The 24,574-nt window shown below is 38.0% G+C and overlaps 1 protein-coding gene across 6 annotated transcripts; it reads left to right on the top strand.

The window, feature by feature from the left end:
• The first annotated feature begins 283 nt into the window (after positions 1-283).
• C9orf72 (C9orf72-SMCR8 complex subunit) lies at positions 284-23,816 on the top strand. 6 transcript variants are annotated; one of them, XM_036331320.1, is made up of 11 exons: positions 284-343; positions 5,303-5,790; positions 7,280-7,339; positions 10,352-10,447; positions 11,061-11,125; positions 12,600-12,672; positions 13,137-13,253; positions 15,274-15,509; positions 18,521-18,635; positions 19,919-20,028; positions 22,027-23,816. In XM_036331320.1, the coding sequence occupies exons 2-11, from the start codon at positions 5,347-5,349 to the stop codon at positions 22,067-22,069; spliced, it is 1,359 nt and encodes a 452-aa protein (XP_036187213.1). In that variant the 5' UTR covers positions 284-343; positions 5,303-5,346; the 3' UTR covers positions 22,070-23,816. The 6 variants fall into 6 exon arrangements, with proteins under 6 accessions (XP_036187213.1, XP_036187209.1, XP_036187207.1 ...); XM_036331316.1 differs by lacking the exon at positions 22,027-23,816 and adding an exon at positions 20,130-21,909 and having other exon boundaries at positions 18,578-18,635; XM_036331314.1 differs by lacking the exon at positions 22,027-23,816 and adding an exon at positions 20,130-21,909.
• Positions 23,817-24,574: the final 758 nt, after the last annotated feature.

Here is a 24,574-nt window from a genome sequence, read left to right as displayed (position 1 = left end):
CCTGCTGCGCGGCCCTCCCGTCGGGGGCGGGGCCTACAGAGAGCAGGTGTGAGTTTCAGAAGGGCGTGTTTTGCTTTTCCCGGCCTCTCCCTCCTCCCCTCGCTTTCCCAGCATTTGCTGAGGGTGAACGAGGAAAGATTCGATCAAATTTAACCAGAAGAACTCAAGGCGGGACGCAGCTCAGCGATTCCTGGCAGAGCCGCGCGTGCGGCCGGGCTTGGGGGGCGGGGCCAGGGGCGGGGCGAGGCCGGGCTCGGAGGCGGGGCCAGGGCGGGCGGGGCGGGGCTGTGGTTGCGGTCCCAGCGCCCGCCGCGGTGGCGGAGGCGCAGGCGGTGGCGAGTGGGTGAGTGAGAAGCCCGCGGAGCGCCGTCTGTCTGGGGTCGGGGGACGGGACCTCGCGGGGCGGAGGCGGGGGCTGTCCCCAGCGTTGGCCTTTCCTCTCTTTTCCCCTCTCTTCCGTGCCCTAACCCGGGCGTCGGGTTTCCCTGCCCGGAGACCAGTGGAGTTGTCTGCATCCGGGCCCCCGGCTTCCCGGCAGCGGCGGCGGCGGCGCCGAGAGCAGGGGATGGGGATCGAGCCTCCCCGCCGCTTTCCCTCCCGCGGCCCCCGAGCCGGCTCCTCCTCGGGACCCGGCGTCAGACCCGTGGGACCCGCTGCCTCGCGGGCTCCACGGACCCGAGCCTGGGGCCCGGGAGGCCTGGCCCGGGGAAGGCCGAGGGCGGGCGGCACGGCTGCTCCGGACCCGGTTGGGGGCAGCGAGGAGGCGACGCGGGTGGGACGGCGGGAGGGCGGAGTGGACACACCGCACGTCCACCGGCCCGAACACCTGGGCAGCAGCTGGAGGTTGCGTTACGCTCCATTCCGTGGGCCGTGGCCCGCTTGCTCCACCGTCCGCGGTTGCGCCGATAAGGGAAGCATTGCGACGTGGGCATCACTTGATGATGGTATCAGTTTCAGAAAGAAGCGCACTGATTGCAGGTCTGGGGGCCCCCGCGAGCCCTTCCGGGCGCCTGTGCTCGGAGGCACCGAGGGAGGCCAGGCTCTTGCCCAGGAGATTCAGAGCAGCCGTTGTCAGTCGATAGCAAAGCCACAGCCTGGTTGTGGATAAATCCCAATTAAAGGTGTTACCATTCTTCACCTGTGATGCAAAGCAAGGGGACACACTGCTTCTGGCGTTACTTTTAATTTGTGCAAAAGGCACTGGGACATACGGCTAGATAGGGTCTTTCTCAGACTTTGGAAAACTTAACATAATGGGAACATTTCAGAAGCAAGTATATAGCATATGGGCGACTAATAATCTGCAGTCAGAATACTTGACATATGATGATATGATGGTGTATGTGACGAAGGTACTGTCGCCAGCACCTCAGCCAAACCCTGCCACTCTTTCGGAAAGGACAGGAGCTGGATTTGCCTTTTGATGATGAAAAATGAGCAGAATTATCGATCCCATTACAGACCGTGCCGTGAGCTAGCACTCACCTGCTCCAGGAAACAATTGCATAGGGGCTAAATATTTTTTTTCCCCCCGTATAAAGTTGATTTAAAAAAAAACAACAACAACTCTTTATGTGGCTCCCTTAGCAGTCTAAACTTTTCCTTTCAGAGAAAGAGGTAGAAAACCTATAAAAACTCCCCAGTCTGTCAAGCCTGCCCTTGGGCTCAATTGAAAAAGTCCAGCGGAGGAGGGCAGGTAGCCCGTTCGCTGAGAAACGTGAAGCTGAGCGAGACGGCCTGATGGTGATGTCCTGGTCATCCCTGTGGGTCTTGCCTAATGAAAAGTTAGGAAGGGTTGCCCACTGTGTGGCGTTACAAGCAGTTCGCTGTCGGTAAAGTTCAAGTCCGTCTGGCGGCTTCTGATGCCGAAGGAGCGCTGACTTGGGACCCTGTTTCCCTCACGGCGGGAGAAGAGAAGCGGAAGGCATGGCTGCACGCAGCGTGCGTCCCAATGATGGTTGAATCGGATTGACAGCTGCAGGGGAGCACCCCCCTTTCTGAATACCAGTCAGAAAAGAGGTGACCGATACTTGGTAAAGGTTTAGGGAAAAGCGAAGCTTCGGACCTACCCCTCTGCTAGCAGTGTCAGCAAACAACAGTTCACACAATCTGCATGTGTTATTTTCAGAAAACGTGGGGTCCTTCTCCTGAACCTGCTGTTTACAGGAGTGGCAAGCCACGGCGCCACCCGTTTGGACCCTGGCCTTCCCTCAGAAGACTCTTTAGGCTAATAAGGTTTGATAAGCCTCTGGGGAAGCCAAACACTATGTGTAAATAGATACGTAGATTAAAAAAAAAAAAAAAAAAGTAAGACTTCTGGTTTTGAACTGATATTTTTTTCGGCCACATTTGTATATATGGGTTTTCCTCATCAAAATGATGACTTCAAGTGTTAGTAAAATTTTATAGCTTTCAGTTAGACTTCTCTGTGACATTTCATTTCTCAAGTTATTTCTTTTGGCAGGATTTAAAACTAAATATGATCCTTGTCCTTTATTTCCTTTCTAATGATACTAGCAGTGAGACTGAATGTAATTAGTGGTCTATCATAGTTTAATTTTCACTGTCAGTTAAAAAGTTTTGCCATAATCCAACCAGATTTTGCCTTAGGGCTCAAATGCTTTTATTTTCAATGGAGTGATGAAATGCTTGAGTTGCAATCTTGCCTTTATGATTATCCATCATTTTTATCCAGAAAAAAAAAAGAGTAAAAGAAAAATATATTACAATCTATTTAATGTGTTTACTTAATTCGTTTCCTTGGCCTCCAGTTTGCTGTTGTTAATGATGCCAATAGCAACATTACAGTTTCAATTCAAATTACATTGCTGTATTCTGTCATTGTAAACTGACTGCTGAAGTTGAGTCCAAAACAGTGACTATTTTAAACGTGCTATGCAGCTTAGATCCACTTACATTGTGATATAACGCATTCAAAAGTAAGCATTCCGTAAATGAATTTCTGAAGTAAAAGATGCACACACAAGAACTGTCTTCATGTTAAACCATTTCTGCACATAGTGTTTGCCAAGCTGTATGTACCTATTTTTGACATCATGATAAAAGTGTGCATTTAGTGCTCTAAAAATAGAAGTCACTGCTTTTCATCAGTTTCTGAACTCTCTTGACAAGGTATAGATAAGTCCTTTAACTAAAATGGTTTACTTTGACATGAATTTAGTTATAGATCAAATGTGTTCTCCCAAAGCAATCATATAGGCAAAGATAGGGATATCACATTTCAGCTCACAACTGCTGTGCTTTGCAATTTTGATGAGTGGAATCTACAGTTTAGACTTGCTTAAATGAAATTGTCATTTTTAAGATATTCTGTCTTTGAATACAAATATCAAATTTTAATATTAAGCAAAACTGGAGGCCCAATGCATGAAATCCATGCACGGGTAGGGTCCCTAGAGGCTGCTGGCTGCTGGCCGGGGCCTTCCATTGTTCTGTGCCACCCAAAGTGGTCAGTGCACGTCATAGCAAGCAATCAAACTCCCAGTCAATCGAACTCCCCGGGGGACGCTTTGCATATTAGGCTTTTATAGATATAGATAGATGATTCCTTTTACACTAACATCATGTAGAGTGTACACCCTCAGAGTGATATATTTGAGTAGGTTGAGATAGACAGGAGACCTGGATTCTAGCCTGGCTCTGTGAACTTGGTCACTTCATTCTTCTCTCCGTGTCTGTTTTCTCAGTAGATTGAAAGGCTTGAACAGGGCTCATCCAGTCATGTTGTTATCTAAATAACTGAAGCTTTTTAATTCAGCAATTTGCATAGAACTCTCTGTGGTGATAAAATGCTACACTGCTTTCTTGAATAGCATATTAAATGTTTTATCTTCATTTTAAAACCCATAATGGGCTTTAGTACCCTGATACCCAAAGAGTTCATTGAGAATAACAGGACCCATTTGCTTACTTTCTGTTACCAGTTCACACTGCTGAGTTTTTGCAATTTTTTTGGTCTTTTTATTTATTTTTTCTTTTTTCTTTGCCCTTTTAGCAGCTTTTAAGGTATTTCTATTGTCAGGTGTTTTATTAGTTTCCTAGGATTGCCATAACACAGTACCACAAACTAGGTGATTAAAACAAACAAAACAAAAAATTATTCTCTCACAGTTCTGGAAACTAAAAGTCCAAAATAAGGTGTCAGCAAGTACAAGGTCCTTGGAAGGCTTGAGGGCAGAATCCTTCCTTGCCTCCTCTTAGCTTCTCTGGCTATCAGCAATTGCTGACATCCCTTGGCTTGTAGCTGCATCACTCTAATTTCTGCCTCCATCTTTACAAGGCCCTTTTCCCTCTATGTCTATTTCTCCAAATCTTTCTCTCCTTTTAAGGACCCCAGACACTGGATTAGGACTCTCCCTAATCTAGTATGACCCCATTTTAACTTGATTACTTACGTCTGTTTCCAAATAAGGTCACATTTGCAGATACTGGTGGTTAGGACTTGAACAGATTTTGGGGTGGAGAGACAGTTCAGCCTACAATAAGTGTTAGTGTTTCTAACTGAACTCTCCCCTTCCTCATTTAGTCCTCTTTAGTTGATATGGTTTAGGAACCAAATATTCCATTATATTAGAACTAGAAGCCCAGTGCACATGCACTTGGGTGGGGGTGGGGGGCCCCTCAGCCCTGTGCCCTCTCGCAGTTCAGGAGCCCCTGGGGGTGTCCAACTGATGGCGGGGAGCGGGCCTAACCAGGCAGTCGGACATCCTTAGCACTGCCACCGAGGCAGGAGAGGCTCCCACCACCGCCTCTGCTCTTGCCAGCTGTGAGCTGAGCTGGGCTTCTGGCTGAGTGGTGCTCCCCCTGTGGGAGCACACTGACCACCAGGGGGCAGCTCCTGCATTGAGCATCTGCTGGTGGTCAGTGTGCATCATAGCATCCGGTCATTCTGCCATTGGATCGATTTGCATATTACCCTTGTGTTATATACGATTGCACATAGACTGGATATTTGGGAACAGGGAGGGTCTATTCTACGAGCTTTAGTTCATAATAATTCATCTGAATGTTCAGAGGCCATTTTTAGTTCCTTGTCACTTTGGATTTCTAAGCATATTTCTGAATATAAGTGACAAGTCACTATGCATTGTAAAATTACATCAGCAAACATTCACTGTGCACCTGCCATGCTAGTTGAATGCCTCTATCCTGGTTGGAGACATGCTTCGAAAACTTTTTTGACTGAAGGGGAGAAAACCGCATATGCTGAAATTATTTGGATTTTTGACGGATGACTTTAAAATTGCTGAGCCTAATCATTGCTTTGTGTGCCCTTGTTTAGATATCCTTGGAGCACTCGGATAATGTGACAGTTGGGATGTAGTGATGTCGACTCTCTGTCCTCCACCATCTCCAGCTGTTGCCAAGACAGAGATTGCTTTAAGTGGCGAATCACCTTTATTAGCTGCTACCTTTGCTTACTGGGACAATATTCTTGGTCCTAGAGTGAGACATATTTGGGCTCCAAAGACAGAACAGGTACTTCTCAGCGATGGAGAAATAACTTTTCTTGCCAACCACACCCTAAATGGAGAAATCCTCCGAAATGCAGAGAGTGGGGCTATAGATGTAAAGTTTTTTGTCTTGTCTGAAAAGGGAGTAATCATTGTTTCATTAATCTTCGATGGAAACTGGAATGGCGATAGGAGCACATACGGACTATCAATTATACTTCCACAGACAGAACTAAGCTTCTACCTCCCGCTTCACAGAGTGTGTGTCGATAGACTAACACACATTATCCGGAAAGGAAGGATATGGATGCATAAGGTGAGTGGTTCTGAGCTTATTAGTCATGTTAACTTGACCATTGAAAGTTTATCTTCTCTGCCGAGCCAGCTCAGCCAAGGGTTCGCAAGCCTGAGGGAGGGCGGTGAAGGATGAAGAAAAGACAAAGAGAATAAGCTGGGTCTAGTGGATCTTCCTGTGCCTGGCTGAGGCCACAGAGAGAGACCCAGAGGCAAGCTGAGCCTTCATTTTATAGCCAGAGGTAAACAAGGTAGTGGTCACCATAGTTATAATGTTCTTGTGAGTTTCACTTGTTTTGGCAGCACTTGCTGCACCTCCCACAGCCCACTAGCTACCTAGGGAAGGATCAAGGGAGGTCATAAGGTCAAGCCTAATTATGCTAAGAGGACTGTGCCCTCTAAGCTAGGACTTGTTTGTGGCTTTGCCCTATAGCCGTGCCCTACAATCTTCTGACACATTTATATCTAATTTTTAGAAATTATATGCAGTTAACTTCAAACAGTAGCTATTATTTGCAGCTACCGTATTAGATACAGATCTAGTCTGATGTCTGTCCTACTCATAATGACCAGGGAAGGTAGGAGATGATAGCTCCATGTTACAAATAAAAAGCTAAAGCTTAGGAAAGTAGAGAACATAAGTTTCAGATCCATTGACCCTCAAAGCTATTTTTTGGGGGTGGGTGGGAATTACATGCCTGTGTGTTTCACTTACTACTTAGTGTGTGTGGGTGCAAGCATTTCAAAACAATTGTTTCATAAGCAGTTGGCCATGAAGCCTTTGCTCCCTTTAACTTCTTTGCCAAGTTTCTATATTTGTAAAATAGGAGGTTGGACAAAATGGTTTCTAGGAGAGTCCTGTCATTTCATTTTCATAACATAAATGATAGTCCTATTCATTTCATTCCTCTTGCAGATTGGGCTAGAGGAAATTATTGTAATTTCCTAAATCCTTTTGTTTAATATACCGTATGGTGATACTTATATTTCCATGTACTTTTGGCAGATCTGAAGAACAAATTTATTTCTCCTTTCTACTTTGCAGTTTGATACTAACATGGAAATCCATTAAATAATTATTAATTTTATGAGGCTTTTACTAGATAGTAAGGAAAAATAGTATCTTTTAAAGGAATAGTTTCTTACCATGTTTGCAGGCTTGCCTCATTCTTTTTAACATGTATATGAAAATCATTTAAAATCAGGAAGCTCTATATTCTCCAGGTTCAACTTGATCTTAGTTCATTTGAAAGTCATTATCTTTGTGAAACAATGCAGATGTTACATTGACTGTTTTCTGTTAAATTATCTGTTTTTAACTGGAAAAAAAAAAAAAAGGTGGTTTTATGTTTGGTTAATTTCCTCCCTCCCCTGTTTCTGTCCTAAAGTGAAAGTATTTTTCCCATGAACTAAATTACACAAGAACATGTCTGCTACTTAACTGTATTGTAAAAAATAAGCATCAGATGTTTTTTGTTTTTAATTATCTTAATGAATTTCCCCTTGCTCAGGAAAGGCAAGAGATTGTCCAGAAGATAGTGCTAGAAGGCACAGAGAGAATGGAAGATCAGGTAAGGTGGAGATTGCACACTGTCAAACACTGCCAGGCACACAGTGTGTCTGTATAAAGCTAAAGGCTACTTGTGTTAAGGTCTTGAGGCCCTATTAGTTTGACAGAGTGAGCCCGAAAGTGAACAGAGCCTTTATGGAGATGTGTGGAATAAACCTGATAAAAACTTGCATACCTTAGACCTGAATAATTAAATGAAAGTCCAATAGTAATTGCATCTACAGGGTAATATTTTGTTACCTGTTTTCCGTATCCACAGAGTAAATTTTAAATAACTTGCTTATAGTCAAAATTAAAAATTATGTTTGAGATTTTCTTTAAAGTCATGTTTCTCATACATTTCCACAGTAGTAGTTGTAACAGAAGGAAAGTGAGTTCTCCTATAAGGTATCTGTAGATGTAGGCACAGCTCTAAGCATAATATATCTTTGAAATGGTATCATTAGAATTCATGCATTACATTTTATTCTATGAAATGTCTGTCTGTTTTCATATTATAATTTGCCGGTGATATTCCTCACCTTTATACGACCAGGCTTCTTGTAATACCAAGTCTCTAGGAAAATGTAAATGTTTATCCCATGACTTTGAATTTCCTTAGGGAGCAGGCACCAGAGTTTGGAAAGCATGATTGCAAAGACAGGGCTCCCTGTGGAAATGAAGTACTAGCGATTTCAGCACAGGGCCGAGCAGTCCTTCTGAAGGGGACTCTCCAGTGGCGAAAGGGCTCTTTGCTTTTACTGCTGTTGCCCCAACCACCCTCTTTGTTCCTTTGAAACTCCAGTACAAACATCATGGCTGATTTTCTTCTCTCTGGTTCTCTTCAGCATGCCCAAGATAGAATACTACTTTAAACAAAAATTTTCTTTTTAATTTATTTTTATTGATTTCAGAGAGGAAGGGGGAGGGAGGGAGAGATAGAAACATCAGTGATGAGAGAGGATCATGGATTGGCTGCCTCCTGCACGCCCCTACTGGGGATCGAGCCCACATCCCAGGTATGTGCCCTGACAGGGAATCGAACAGTGACCTCCTGGTTCATAGGTCAATGCTCAAACATTGAGCCACACCGGTCAGGCTAAACAAAAACTTCTAAAAATTTGTGGAAATACAGGGGCATTAAGTACGGAAATGCTTTTGTAAATAACTTTCCAGACCAGAATAACTATTCTGGGGAAAGGTTTGAGACTTACAAGAAATTGTTTCTCTTTGTCCAGAGAACCCCAGCCCATGCTTGCTGATCAACAAGCAGGGTGACTTTTGCCAACTTCTAGTTATGGAGTATTTAGAATTACCTCAAGATAAGGAAATTTAGGATCCAGTAACATTCTGCTTTTACTTAGTAAAAGTTACCACTGTTAATGAATGCTGTCTCGCTTTTAAGGGCTCTTGAAGACATTGTCCTACCCCTTCTGTTGTCATGAGGAAAGTACACTGGGACAAACAGGTTCTTAGAGGGGAAAACATTCTCTTGCTCAGAATTTTAAGTTAGAGAAGTTGGAGGAGGAAAGGAAACTGAGGGATTTTCTTTTAGAGCCTCTCTGTGTTCAGCCTAGTAAGATTTTTTTGTTAAGCTTCAATACAGACATCCATTTGCTTGTGGTGATGAATGCCAGATACTGTGTATGAACTACTATATATGCTAAACCTAAGGGAAGGTATTTTCCCCCAATTATCCTTTCTGAAAAGGAGTTGCCTGATCATCATGGCTTTGCAAATCTCACATAATGTGTTTTCAATGACTTTATTTTAAACAGTAAAGACTATTTGGGGATGACATGCAAGTGTGAAACAACTTCAGTCGGTGCGAGTTCTGGTTGCTCAGAGTTGTCCTCCGATAAAATCACTGTACAAGGACGCAAAAATAACAGCACCTTCAGTCATTATTCTTGTTGATTTGTAGTGTTATTGATTGTAATTGTAAACAAACATTTACAGATTACTTTAAAGAGCAGAGTGGTTATGTTGTAGAGGTTACTACAGCTTGAATTTTTTTTTTTTTTTTTTTTTTAGTAATAAAACCTCCTATGATGCAAGGGAGCTTCTGGCATAGGATAAAATTTCCAGAGACAGCATTACATTTATTTATATAATTGTTTTTGTGGCTTTTTAAATTTTTAGATGTTATTTAAAAAATTTTTTATTTTAAATGTTGACATATGCCTTACTATGTGATCACCACACTAAGTCTAGCAACCATCACATTTAAATTCTCAAGCAACTTACATGATCAGGGGGCTCTGAACACTGGGTTAGGTCACTCAAAAAATGAGTGTAGGGATGACAGAGATTCTAATTTGAAGATGCATGTGAAGAATCATCTATATCTCAAAGTTTATATATTGAGGATGGTCAGAAATTTTGGGAGAGTGGTAGTGATAGTGCATAAATGAGGATCACTTGATTTTCAGAAGCTTTACATTTGTGGTATTCTATATTTTCACTCTAGAGACTACAGATTTCAAAATTACATTTTTGACATATAAAAGAAGTAGAAGTATTATCTTGAAAAAAACTCTAAAGGAAACTTGTGTTTTATTGATTATTAAAATATATGTGTGATGTTTTTGATTTGTATTTGGGTAGATTAAAGCTTATTATGAAAGTAGAGATTCAGGCTTTACTACAAGTTCATTGCTGAGGATTCTAAAGTCTTATGCTTCGCTTTATTTTAAAATATAAAACACACTGATAACATTTAATTAACAAGATATATCTCACATTTCAAAAGGAGATCCTTTCTGAATTTGGGGTGATGATTTAATTATTGCATTTAACAGTAAATGATAAACCAATGATTCTATTGTAAGAAAATTATTTCCAGAATAATGGAAATGAGTTTTAAATAGCATGTCAATCCTTTAGATATGTTTTGGAGTTGTAGACTTGTTTGGAGCTGTGTTTGAACAAGTTAGCAAGTATTTCTGTCTTTGCTTTCAGTATTTAATTTTTTATTGTCCAGCTTATCTTACATTGTGTGATTTTTCTTCACCTCATTTACTTTTTTGTGCAGGGTCAGAGTATTATTCCAATGCTTACTGGAGAAGTAATTCCTGTAATGGAACTGCTTTCATCTATGAAATCACATAGTGTTCCTGAAGAAATAGATGTAAGTTCTTATTTTATTAAATAGAAACAATGATATCTTTTATCCATTTTTTTTTCAGTTACATTACTGTTAAGTATATTAGTAGTATTCTCATTTTGTTATTATAATTATGATAACATTAAATTTATTTATTTGTCCTCGTGTGTATTTCCTAGATGTGGGAGAATTTCAGACCTTATAGAAGCAATCACTATAATGCAGTACTTTTGGTAACAAAACAGTGTGTAAATGGAAGTTTACCCATATTCACCAATGTAGTTTCCTTAATCATTTGTTGAGGACATTTAGAGTCACATACTATGCAGGTATAGGGAATTTTTAGGACACAATTTTTGTAGCTTTCTGATATTTTTGTCATTAGGATTTGTCTCCTGATCCTGACAGCTCAGAAGAGGGGGTTGTTCTTGTAGCAATTGTTGCTTAACCTGCCTGACCAGCCTTCACATTTGTTCTTCTGAAAGTTTATGGTAGTGCACAGAGATTGTTTTATGGGGATTCTTGATGTTTAGAAATGAGGGCAATGTGTTATATTGAACCTAGACTTCAAAAAACTTGTATATTAAAAGTGGTTTTCAACATTGTTATACCAGATTTTTTTGTGTGTGTCTTTTAGATTGCTGAAACAGTTCTCAACGATGATGACATTGGTGATAGTTGTCATGAAGGCTTTCTTCTCAAGTAAGACTTTTGCTTATTTCCATAAAAGCTGGATGAAGCAGATACAGACCTTATGCTTACCTATGACAGGATATTGAGGAAAGTAAACAACAGAATGACTACCCCATGTTATTCTAGGGACAACATTGCATATGTGAACTATTACTTAGCTTTGTGTTATCTTTTCATTTATTACATATCTGTGATATATTTGATGTTACTCTTTTTTTTAATATCTAAAGGAGCTGAGTTTCGATAATGCCCAAACAAGAAATCTTAGTCCCTTGTTTGGTTCTGGTTTCTTGTTTTACTTCTCATTAAAGCTGAAACTAATAACTTTTTCAATATAAATTGCACTGTAAATGTACTTGAGTTATTTGGGCCTAGAAAAGAAAATTATTTATATATGTATTCATCCTTTCCATCTTACAATGGATTTTAGTACTTAAAAGTGTGGGCTCTAAAATCAGATTTTCCAAGTTACTGCTGTATAACCCTGGGCAAGCCACCTGAACTCTGTGTGCCTCCATCCCTCATCTGCAAAATGAGAATAGTAATAATAGTAATACTTCATGGGATTGTTCTAAGTGTTGAGTGAGATCAATTACAGTAAGCATTTAAAATAGTGCGTGGCACATAATAATAGCTAATAGCTAACATTTGCTTTTTATATTTCTTCTAAGGAAAATGATAATAATAATAGCCGGTATTTATTGAGTGCCTACATGTTAGTCCCTAATCTAAGTGCTTTCTCTTCATGTATAGTCTCATCTTCTGCTTTAGTGTTTCTTTACAATTGCAGTTTATCATGAAGTTTTATTTATTTTTTTAAAATATGTTTTTATTGATTTGAGACAGAGAGAAAGGAAGGAAGAGGGAGAGAAACATCAAATGGCTGCCTCTTGCATCCCCCCCACCTGGGGATTGAGCCCGCATCTGGGCACGGGTCCTGACAAGGAATGGAACCAGTGACCTCATGGTGCGCAGGACCACGCTCAACCACCTGGGCCACATTGGCCAGGGCATGAAATTTTATTTTTAAAAATGAGGAGTGAAAAATGAGGAGTGCTTTTATGCCTAACAGTCTTTTCCTTTAGATTTATGTTGGAATGGTAGAGGCGAGGGTGAGTCTAACCTAGAGGCCTTAAATGGCTTGAATCAGAAGTGCATTAGTCCTGATTCTATTCGGTGTTAGCCATTCATAGCATTAATTTTAATCCCCTTTGACTTTAAGTAAGTCACTTAACCTCTCTCTATACCTCTCAGTTCCTTCCACTATAAAATGGTAATATTTTACTAAATGGGTTGTTTTAAGGTTCAAATGAGAGAATCTCTGTGAAAAGCATGTAGAAATGAAGATGGCATTATATTTATAGCTTTGGTGCTTCGCATGGAAAGCTATTCAAATCATTTAGAATAGCTTTCCTTCTTTTCTTTTACTTTGTGAAATTGTTTTACAGCCAATTTTTTTTAATCTCTTTTCTTCGATTTACAGTGCCATTAGCTCACACCTGCAAACCTGTGGCTGTTCTGTTGTAGTAGGTAGCAGTGCAGAGAAAGTAAATAAGGTAATTTATTTTATAATCCAGCAAATAATCTCACTTTTTAATACTGCTAACATATCAGAGATTGTAATTTAAAGGTTAGGTTACAGACAAAATGATCTAATAGTATAAGGCAATGTAATCTGACCAAATAACTGTGACACCCTAAGCAAAAAGAAGGGTTCTGTGGAGAAAGTCTGCGTATTTTATCAGCCACCTGGAGAGCACAATACGTATTCAAATGTTACAGGCTTTGAGGTATACTGTAAATTTACCAGCATTTCCCAAACTTACTTGACCACAGAATCCCTATTTTTAGCAACAATTGTTATTATCCATGGACTATCCTGTGTGACTAAGGAATATTTATTTCTCAGGATATATTTTATTGGCAAAAACAATTGAAATTTCAATTCCAATTTCTTTCATAAGCAAACCAGTGCTTTTTTTTACATTATATTTTAATGCTAAATTCTTTTCTTTTACAGATAGTAAAAACATTATGCCTTTTTCTGACTCCAGCAGAGAGAAAATGCTCCAGATTATGTGAAGCAGAATCATCATTTAAATATGAGTCAGGACTCTTTGTCCAAGGCCTGCTAAAGGTAGAGTCTACACTGGTCACAAGTGAAACCAGTTTTTGAGACTCATCATAAGTGTCTTTTGAACATTAGTATTTAATGTATCTCATGTTTTTTATGCCAAAGGGCTGACTTCCTTTACATAGACTGAGCATAGAGTCTATGTCTTACTGATTTATGGTTGGTATCAGTGAAACATCACAGAATATCTTTATATTTCTCTCTGGTTTCCTGTAGCTGCCTGTTTGGCTTTAGGATTTTTATTTTATTATTATTTTTTTTTAATATGTGCTTGAATCAGGTTGATGTCTAAAATGGGAACGTTTACTTTTTTTTACTGAACAAATTTGAATTTTTGTGTTACCATTTTGTTTATGTACCATATTCATTTATTGAAAACAAAATTTAAAGCTGCTCTCTAACTTGAAAAAGTATATAAGATTTTGTCAATTCCTGTGTGTGTATTAAAAAAGATTACTTTCATTTTTCTTTTATTTGTTTAAATATGCTTTTGAAGGGGAAAGACAGATAAATATTAATTAGCCATTATTTTGAGTAATTACAGGGAGGACAGTTACTCACTTTATGGAATCTATTGTTGATGTTTTTATCATAATCAAACACATGAAGATATAGATTCCTAATGCTTATGTGATTCTCTCATAATCGATGCTTTTTTGAAGGTGTAGATATAACAAAATGAACAAAAAATAGTAAAAAATTGTTACAAATAAAAATGATACTCTGCTTTTGCATTTTCAATAATGTGCATGCTATGAGCTCAAAATAATAGTACTTAAATACTGAAACTATTTAAGGGAAACTCATTTCTTTCTTTTCTTTTTTTAAAAATACATTTTATTAATTTTTTATAGAGAGGAAGGGAGAGGGATAGAGAGTTAGAAACATCAGTGAGAGAGAAACATCGATCAGCTGCCTCCTGCACACTCCCTACTGAGTATGTGCCTGCAACCAAGGTACATGCCCTTGACCAGAATCGAACCTGGGACCCTTGAGTCTGCAGGCTGACACTCTATCCACTGAGCCAAACCGGTTAGGGTGGGAAACTCGTTTCTGATTTGAATTGTACAAATCTGAAAATTAGAACTTCTTCTCTATCAAAGACATAAGGTATTTAGTACTTTTTTTCCTCAGCAACCTCTCATTTAATTATATAATTTTATCCCTAAAAGGGTTTTATAGTAGATCCGTATAGGAAAGCTTCAAATTATATCATGATGAAAATATATTTGTTAAGACTTTTCCATGCAATTATAAATTGTGTAGTCTTTTAGAAAATGGTTTGACATTATATATCAAGAGCCTTACAAACGTTTAAAGACTGACCTACTGTTTCTACCTCAGGAAATTCTTCCTAAAGAAACAATTATATGTGCAGAAGATTTACATATAAAGATGATTATCACAGCATGATAGGAGTAAAAAAAAAATGGAAACAGCCTTTATCTTCTGTTCTCTTCAAGTACATAGCACGGTGCCTTTTACACAGTATGTCCTTATTCCATGGCAGCCCAACCAACTATTCCTAGAAAGAAGTGCATTCTTTACTTATTATAAAAATACATATATTATTAGAAATTAAAAGAGCATGTGAATAGTCAAGAAGAAATGGTCACTTGTAATCTCACAATCCGGAGAATAACCATTGTTAATATTTGACATGTATCTTCTGGTCTTGCTTTCTTCTGTATGTGTTTTTTTCACATCTCCCCTCACCCCCCCCAAAAAAATCGGATTATACTTTGCATATTCTAACCTGGTTTTTTTCCACAATATATTGTGAACATCTTTCAATATCAACACATAAACTTCTGCAGCTTAATTTAATCACTTCTCTTTTTGGATTCTTAGGTTATTTGTATCGCTAAAACTTTGTACACAATCATGAGTAATATATGAGTATAAATTTCTAGAGATGGACTTGCTAAATCGAAACCAGGGTGTTTTGTTATTGTTGTTTTTTTAAATAAATCTTTATATCATTTGGCAAATAAGACAGTGACTTTTCCTTTCATTGTGACAGGATTCCACTGGAAGCTTTGTGCTACCCTTCCGGCAAGTCATGTATGCTCCCTACCCCAGCACTCACATAGACGTGGATGTCAACACCGTCAAGCAGATGCCGCCCTGTCACGAGCACATCTACAATCAGCGCAGGTACATGCGATCAGAGCTGACGGCATTCTGGAGAGCCACTTCAGAGGAGGACATGGCTCAGGACACGGTCATCTACACCGACGAAAGCTTCACTCCCGATTTGTAAGTCATGTTGTCCTTTGATATTGTTGTTAAGCAATATTATGAAATTGTATCTTTTGTGAGTAAGAGCAAAACAGATGAGTCTGTGTTTAAAAGGAAAGAAAGGTTACTATGAGTTATGCTTGAAGAAATATTTGGTTAATCAAGCATTTTTTCTTAAATGTTTATTTTTCTTACTATAATCGTGTTTCTCATAAGATAGATTAGTTTTTAAAAATAAGTATTTAAATATTTAACAAATATCTATTGAGCCCTAGGCACAGTACTAGATAGTAAGGTTAATAGTGGCCAGACAGCCCCACTCTAATATGGCTTATAGTCTGATGTATAGGAGCCACTAAAAAACTTATTAACTAAAGCAAAGAAGTAATTCTAAGTCTTTTCTTTCTTGATATATGAATATAAAATACAACAAAACTGTCAATAATATTAATAGAGCATTTTTTTACTTTGAATTTTATATTGTAGTATTCGTTCCTTACCATAAAGTCTGACTAGTATTTTTAAAAGATAAAAAGTAATGATAATAAAATATTCAGTGTTAACCCAATTGGAAAAAATGGTGATGATAAATCTGAATTATAAAACCCTAAGAAAACACTGAAAGGTTTCCTATTTCAGTGATAGGAACTTTCCTATTTACTTCTGAAATCAGGAAAAGATGTGTAGCATACTGGGATACATTATGATTCTCTTTAACTAAAGTGCCTGGCACATAGAATGTGCTCAACAATTGTTGACTAGAATCATACAGGCTTGAGTATATAGGGGAGCAGTAAAATTGGAGTGATCAGCCTGTCCTGTTTTTCTAAGAAAAAATTTGAGCTGAGGCAATAGACATGTGGAGAGCACCAGCAGTCACACAGAATGTGCTGACCAAAAACAGAAAAGGAACACCATGTCCACCAGAAAGGGAACACCATGTCCACCAGAAGAGGAACACGGGATCTCAGCCTTGTGTGTACCAGGTGCAGAGAGATGACTTCATTAGGACCCGTCTTTCCCAGCTCTCCAGTGTTCCTGTTGGTTCCTTAGAAAGCTTTAGGGAAATTGGTTAGAACATGAATTGTTCAAAATTGGAATTCCAGGCACTAAGCTTTCACATACACTATTGGTAATTTTGGTACACATGTAAAGTTCTCAGAATTCATTTGTTCCTTCAAGCATTTTCTTCTTTCCTAAAGTATTCAGTATTTTTTTTTCTTTTTTGGCTTGGTTGCTTCATAGCTCTTTTGGGGAATTTGGTGAACTTTAGAATCAGTTTACAACCATCTAATATTTTTTTAGAGAGGCTATGTGTATACTTTAACAGAGGCTATGTGTATACTTTAACATTTCTTATTCATTTTAGTCAGTTATGCTTGCTTCACAAATTTGACAAACTATGATCAGCCAGCTATTGTTTTGCTGATATAACAAAATAATGTTATAAATTAAAAAAATTTTTTCCAGTTCTATGTAAATTTTCTAAACATAAAACTGTCCAAATATATTTTCAGCCACTAGATTGTGAATTGTTAAATTTTCTATTAGACATATTTTACTTTTAATTTATTTAAAACAATATCACCAATTTTTTAAGATATTTTTTAATTTTAATGTTTAGATATAATTTCAGTCATTGCCAATAAAAAATGAAAAATCAGTCACTGGAAATATATATATTTTTATATATACTTTTTTATTTGTTTTAGAGAGGGAGAGAGAGATAGAAACATCAATGATGAGAGAGAATCATTGGTCAGCTGCCTCCTGCAAGCCCCCTACTGGGGATCGAGGCCACAATCTGCATATGCCCTTGACTGGAATTGAACCCAGGGCCTTTCAGTCCACGGGCTGACGCTCTATCCACTGAGCCAAACCAGCTAGGGATACTTTTTAACACTTTGCTTTATCTAATTCATTATGAACAAGATACTCATTCAGTGAAACAGACATATTAAGAACAGCGGACTTTAAATAGCCTTATTTTCTCTCCAAAGCCAGAGAAGGAGTGCTGTCAGGGTCCACATTGGCCACTAATTGGATACCTTTTAATTATGCTGCTTCTCCCCGCCCCCCCTTTTGGGTTTTCTTCTGTTGTTTGGTATACTCTTCTCTTAAAACTAGGAAATTTTAGGTACTTTCCTATTTATTTCTGCACACACACCTCTTTCCTGCCACTCCTCTCATTATATGATGATCATTACTATTTTCAGTTCAAATTGCTTACCTTATTAAATGTTACATTACCCTTTTGACTTGAGTATAACTTAGCATCTCAGTAAACTCTCTCGGGAAGTAGAAGGCAAGGAGAGGGAAGGAAGAAGAGAAAAGATTGAAGGGGTTCAGACCTGGGAAGAGAGCAGTCTTTTTTAAGCACCTGCTCTGTCCTGGGTGGTGTGTGAGATGCACACTCTCTCAGGTGGCGTTACATCTTAACTTCTTGTCTGATCATTGTTGACAAGGCAGATGATGCTTTCCTAGAACTTTAGCTGGTTCATGTTACTTGCCAGATGATGGGTTCATGATGCAAACCCAGTGGTTGTGATGTTGCCGATAGTCATCTAGCTGTGTCTCTTAATCCCACTCCACTGATTGTTAGCATCCATCCTTTTGCCTTTCTTCATCCTAAAATGTATATTAGAAGCTATTAGTACATAACATTATCCTTCTATTTTGTTTTGGGTGTTGTTGGTAGTGTTGTGTGTCTACTTTTATTACTCTTTTATTTTTGAGATGGCAGGAATTGGTAACTGTATTTACTAATTGCCTAAGGCTCTCAACATTTTTTAAAAGGTGAGTGTATTAAAATAGGTTGATAGATATTACATATCATTCTTGGGATTGCTTATCTTTAAAAGAAAAATAATTACATAGTGGCCTGACAAACTCCAGTAATATACAAATGTCTCCTTGAGTTAAAATAAATATATAGTGTATGTTTTAAAATATATGTGTCTAATTTTTATTTAAAAAATGTTTATATATACTATCCCATTTCTACGAATTTAATTTATTGGCTGATGTAGGATTATGGAAAGTAGCATTGTGCAGCCATTTCAACATTTGGACTATTTTCTTCACAGGAATATTTTTCAAGATGTCCTACACAGAGACACACTAGTAAAAGCCTTCCTGGATCAGGTAAATGTTAAACCTGAGGTCGTTGGAGTGAATGATATGACATGTTTTTGTTTTTTATTTCATGCGTTCTACAATGCCTGTACTCTGTATATAACATCTTAGAATTGAGTCATTATCTTTTTGTAGTGTTTCTGGTCTTTTTGAAAGTGTCTACATGATTTTTCTTTTGAGTTGTTAATGAGTAGTAGTCTGAATATTAACAATTAAAGATGCATCATCCCCCCATTCAAATAATAAATGTTTTCATTCTGAGCACTAACCTATAACTCAAAGTATTTTTTGTGGGGGTGAAGGGAGAGGGTGCACAAATGTTTTTTATTTACCTTAATTGCTTCAAAAATGTCTTTAAACCCTGTACCTCTATTTCAATGATAGCATTTTTATTGTCTCCTTCTTTTGAAAAAAAAAAAATCTGCTTAATTATACATTTGAAGAAAATTATAATTATATGGAACTTATTTCTTAATATACTAGAACTTTGTCATAGTATCATTCTGAGGATCAGGTCAGAAAACTTTGTCATAGATGCAGCTTTGAAATAATGAGGTCCTTAGGTTTAGTAGAAATTTTTGATCAGGTCTGTAGTCTGACATATTCCAAAGTTCAAAGATAATATGTAGTCATGTGATTCCATATTTCTCAAGCTGAAATGAGATCCTTCTGCTATAGCTGCACACCCCCCCCCCCATGTCCCTTCCCTCCCCCCAGCAAGAGTCCTAGGATATGAATATCTTAAAATCATAATTTAAGTGGGGCTCAACTTCTGGGAGCTTCAACTTTATTTGAAGGTGTGGGCAGAAAAAGTCAAGTAACATAATTGGAAGTAACTTATAAGTATGATTTTTTTTAATGATTTTAGAGAGAAAAGGGAGAGAGAGAGACAGAGAAACATCAATGTGAGAGAGAAATATTGCTTGGTTGCCTCTAGCATGCACCTTGACTGGGAATAAAACCTGCCACCTTTTGGTGCACAGGATGATGCTCCAACCAACTGACCCACAATGGCCAGGGCCAATTACTACTTTTAATAATAAAAATAAATATGAATGTATCCTGAGGTAGAATGAAAAATAATACTCTTAAATATGAAATAGAACTGTCAGACTGCTTCCAGACTCAGTACTTCTGTCATACTCCTGCCTGATAGGAGACATCTATGGAAAAGATTGCGGGAACTGCTCTAATGTACATTATCTGCCAGGCTCTGTTAACACTGTGATAGGAACATGCTGTGTAAGTAGAATGAGAGCAAAATATTTATTAAAGCATTCATTTCCCTGTAGGTCTTTCATTTGAAGCCTGGTTTATCTCTCAGGAGTACTTTCCTTGCACAGTTTCTGCTCGTCCTTCACAGAAAAGCTTTGACGCTAATAAAATATATAGAAGATGATACGTAAGTAAAATTATATGGAAGAAAAACCTTTGTGCATTTTTAAAATTTGTTCCTTTTGAACATTTTCTATATTACATATATTTGTTTTTTATTATTTGTAGGCAGAAGGGGAAAAAGCCCTTTAAATCTCTTCGGAACCTGAAGATAGACCTTGATTTAACAGCAGAGGGCGATCTTAACATAATAATGGCTCTAGCTGAGAAAATTAAACCAGGCCTGCACTCCTTTATCTTTGGAAGATCTTTCTATACTAGTGTACAAGAGCGAGACGTTCTAATGACTTTTTAAATGTGTAACTTACTAAATATATTTCATCACAATCATAATTGCTGCTAAAGTAGCTCACTTGGTATGGGACACATCAGTCCCTGGGGTCATACTTCAAAGTCCTACTTGGCAATGGCAGTCAGACTTAGTTACACTACAGTTGTCACAAGAAGTCTGCGAAGGGATGTCAGGTGCATCGTTAGCAGTGGATGGATCTTTTCCTAGTTGTGCTCTCTTGGGATACAGACTTATGTTTACAATTATAAATATTATTGCTATCTTTAAAAAAGATGATAATAGAATATAAACTTGACCACAACTACTATTTTTTGAAACTTAGGATTCATGGTTTACATGTATCAAAGTGAAATCTGAGTTAGCTTCCAGAGATAAAGTACTAGTTGACTTTGCACTTTTTGGTGTTTCTCGGTACATGGAATAACTAATACTGTTGCAGTCAGCTGAAAACTGGAGCTTCTGAATCATTTCAGTTCCATAGACAGGAAGTTAATTTGAAGCTAGAGTAAGCTTGAGAAAGAAAATATTGTTCAAGCAGATGTTTAACTAAAGTTAATTATTAGATCCTACTTTGTAGATGTAGTCATTCAGAGTCAGTGTGTATAGAAATGAACACAATCAGGGTGATTTTGTTTTGTTGCTAAGCTCTGTCAAAGAAAATATAGGAAATTGGATTTTATGTTTTAGTAGTCGTTGCCAACTTTTTAAATGAATGTTCATTATTTTTGAGCCAAGTGGAAATGTGTACTTCTGTGCCCTTTTTTTCCTCGGAGACTATAATTACTTGGAAGAAGTTTGGATTTCACTGGTCAGTCATTGTCATCTTGTTTTCTTCTTGTATAGTCTCACCCTGATGGCAATCATTGTAATTCCGAGACTATGAAATGCAATAGAGAATATACTAATAACTTTTTTCAGGAATAGAGGTTAGTACCTTGTCTTCTTATATTTCTGCACATATTTTTTAAGTTGTTGCCGTGTGTCTTTGCCCGCATCGTCTGAGGAGTAGCAGGAGACACTTCACTGACATGCTATTTAACTAGGTGCTACTTTGGCAGAACTGAGTGGTCTGTTTCTTTTTTTTTTCTTAATGTGTTGGACCATTTTGCTGGCTACAAAATAACTGATTAACGTAATTCTGTGCTAGAACAGTGTTGACATAGTAGTAGAATATGCAAGCATAAAAAATTATTTAAAGCTGTGGAAGTAACACAAAAGGGAAAAATATTTATAAGAAAGGGATAAAAGTAATAGAGCCCCTCTGCCTTTGCCCAAATTTAAGCAAAAGCATGTTCTGTTTTGAAAAGTCCTAACGGCCTTTCACATAACTCATAAGAAATACTTTATGCACAGAACTAGATGACTGATGCTGTCATGAAAAATGTACACATACCACCTTGTTGTACCCTGTACTCACTGTTTTTTACATGATAAATTATTGAAGTGCTGACTGGTTTTCTGTTTTTTTGCTGGTTTATTGTATTGTTATTTAGAATGCAAGTTGTACAGTGAAATAAGTTATTAAGGCATGTGTAAACATTGCTACATATATTTTCTCCTAGAAGGAGAATTTTGAATAAAATATCTTTGACATTTTGTCTCTTACAGTTGTTTGTTTAGAAAAGCAATGCTATGATACTGAAAAACTGCTTTCCTGTTCAGCTGACAGTCATATTGAATCTAAACTTCTTTCTTTTATTTTTATTTTGAAAGTTTTATTGATGCTGGTGAAGGGGAGCAGCGTTTGCCATTCTAAAATAGGCCTTTTGGGATATTGGTTATTTTAATCTGGTTATTTTTAAGAAATAAAGGACTCAAAAGAACCTTGACTTTCTCCCAACTGCCTAAAAACATTTAGCTGGACGACCTGCACCAGGAAGGGAGATACCATCACAATTAACTGTAGTTTAATATGAACTAAGTCTGATAAAGCCAGAAGGAACCGAGCAAGGCCCTTTGGATTCAAGTCTGTGCCGCACAGTTAAAGATGGCCCAGCAAACAGTTATCTACCAAGCATTTGCTTTTCCCTATTTTGGTATATTGCTTTCCTGCCCTCTGAAATCCAAGCCACACCCCACCTCCTCTCTCCTTAGTTCAAGATGACTTGTAAGCCTTAACTGCCTGATAGGTCTTGGGATCTCATATTCTTATGGGATGCCCATATGTGCATGCATAATAAATTTGGTCACTTTCTCCTGTTAATCTGTCTCATGTTAATTTGGGTATTAGTCCAACCAGAAGAATTTAAAAGTTAGAAAAGTCTTCCTGCTTAACTACCAGGATTGCATTTTGATGTTTTAAGTGTATACATTAATATTTCAAATGTAAGATAATTATTGGGTAAATACATTTTAAAATTCCTGTTATGATATTGGTTTAACAGGTGTTACAGGATTATAATAATATTGATGTAACAGGATCACAGGGTTATAGCAAATGATATACCACTTGTCGTATACAATAAGTATATAGTATAAGAACCTTATAATAGTATACTTACATTTCTTCCTCATCTGTGTGCTATTGTGACCTCACATTTTCCTTCTGCATTTATTATAAGCTCCACACTTTATTTTTATTTTTTGTGTAAGCAGTCAATTATCTTCTTAAAGGAATTTAAATATAAGTATCCTAAATATACCGATGAAAAGGCAGAAATTGTCAGATTGGATAAAAAACAATATCCAGCTATATGCTGTACACAAGAAACTCATGAAGGACAAAGATTAAAAGTGATAGGATGGAAAAAGATATACCACACTAGCACTAATCAAAAGAAAGCTAGAGTGACTATTATTAATATCAGGCAAAGTAGATTTCAGAACAAAGAATATTACCAGCAACAAAAGATAATTTTATAATGCCAAACATCTTGCTGACATTCAGTAAGAGGACATAACAGTCCTAAGTGCTTGTTTACCTAACTACTACTTCAAAAATGCACGAAGCAAAAACTAATAGAACTGTAAGGAGAAACAGACACTCTACAATTAATATGTAGAGATTTGAATACCCCTCTGTCAATGTTTGGTAGAACAAGAAAACACAAAATGGGGATATAGAAGACTTGAACAAGACTAAAAACCAACTTGATGGGACATTGTAGCACACACCAGTGCCTAACAGTAATAGATTACACATTTACACAATGAACATATTCGGAGCCATAAATCAAGTCTCAATAAACTTAAAAGGATTCAAGTTATACAAAGTGTAATCTCTGATCACATGGAATTAAATTAGCAATGAATAATAGATATCCAGGGAGACCTCAAATAGTTGGAAACCAGCACTTTTAAAAGATGAGATAATTTCTAAATTGTGTGTTGGGGGCTAAGAGGAATGGATTGCAGATCACAAAGGAAAGAATCGGTATTGCGGGATGATTTTTATGAGGGGTGGAAGGAACTCATCCTTCCTTTGATGTCTGCCCCCGACAACCCATTATTCACATGGATTGGAACAGCACGATCCTTGTAAAATTAAATCTGATGGTCGCGTCTGTTTAATGGCTCTGTATCATTTATGAACATAAATCCGAAATCTTTGCAACCGTTTCTGGTCATCCCAGTGACCTTGCTGTCTCACTCTCACTTCCTAGCACTTCCTCTTTTGTTGCATCTGTTCCTGATGCCTGTGCTTCTCTGTCTCCACCTCGAGGCTTGAGTGCATCCACGTCCCTTTCACTTTTGTGTTTCTGCCTAGTGTGGTGCCAGGCACAAGGCAAAGGTTGAATGAATATAATGAGTATGTGAAACATTATTTTCTCTGCCTTCTCCCAAAAGAGTCAATTCCTGAAAATTAAGGAAATTGCTTAATCAGGAATTCCCCCTCCCCCTAGAAAGTCCTTCATTAAAATTGAGCCTATGCACAATCTAGCTCTAAAATTTCAAAGACTTTAAGGCAGTGGTTTCCAGTCTTTTCCAAGTAATAATACCCTATCACTTTCTGTTTCTGCATCTGTGCCTCGCTATCTCATCTCTTGCTGAAATACTCTTTTTAAATTAATAGCTTGATAAATTGCTAAGCAGGTTTCATCAGAGCAATTCGGACAGTGGCAGGTATCCATCTGTGGAGTGTGGGCATTTAAGAAATGTGATCCCGTATTTAGAAAATCATTCCCCCAGCTCAGAGTTGGCTCAAACTGGCACCTTCTGGCATTTGCTTGTGGGTGGGGAATGTGGAATGCTTTGAAAGCTGAATGGATTTGTCAAGTTTCAAAATACCCTTATGGCTAAAGGAAAACAACATTCATTGTTT

Source organism: Myotis myotis, unplaced genomic scaffold (genome assembly GCF_014108235.1).
Source record: "Myotis myotis isolate mMyoMyo1 unplaced genomic scaffold, mMyoMyo1.p scaffold_m19_p_12, whole genome shotgun sequence".
Lineage (NCBI taxonomy): Eukaryota > Metazoa > Chordata > Mammalia > Chiroptera > Vespertilionidae > Myotis > Myotis myotis.
Note: the sequence above shows the minus strand (reverse complement) of the source record. Positions and strands in the feature narration are given on the sequence as shown.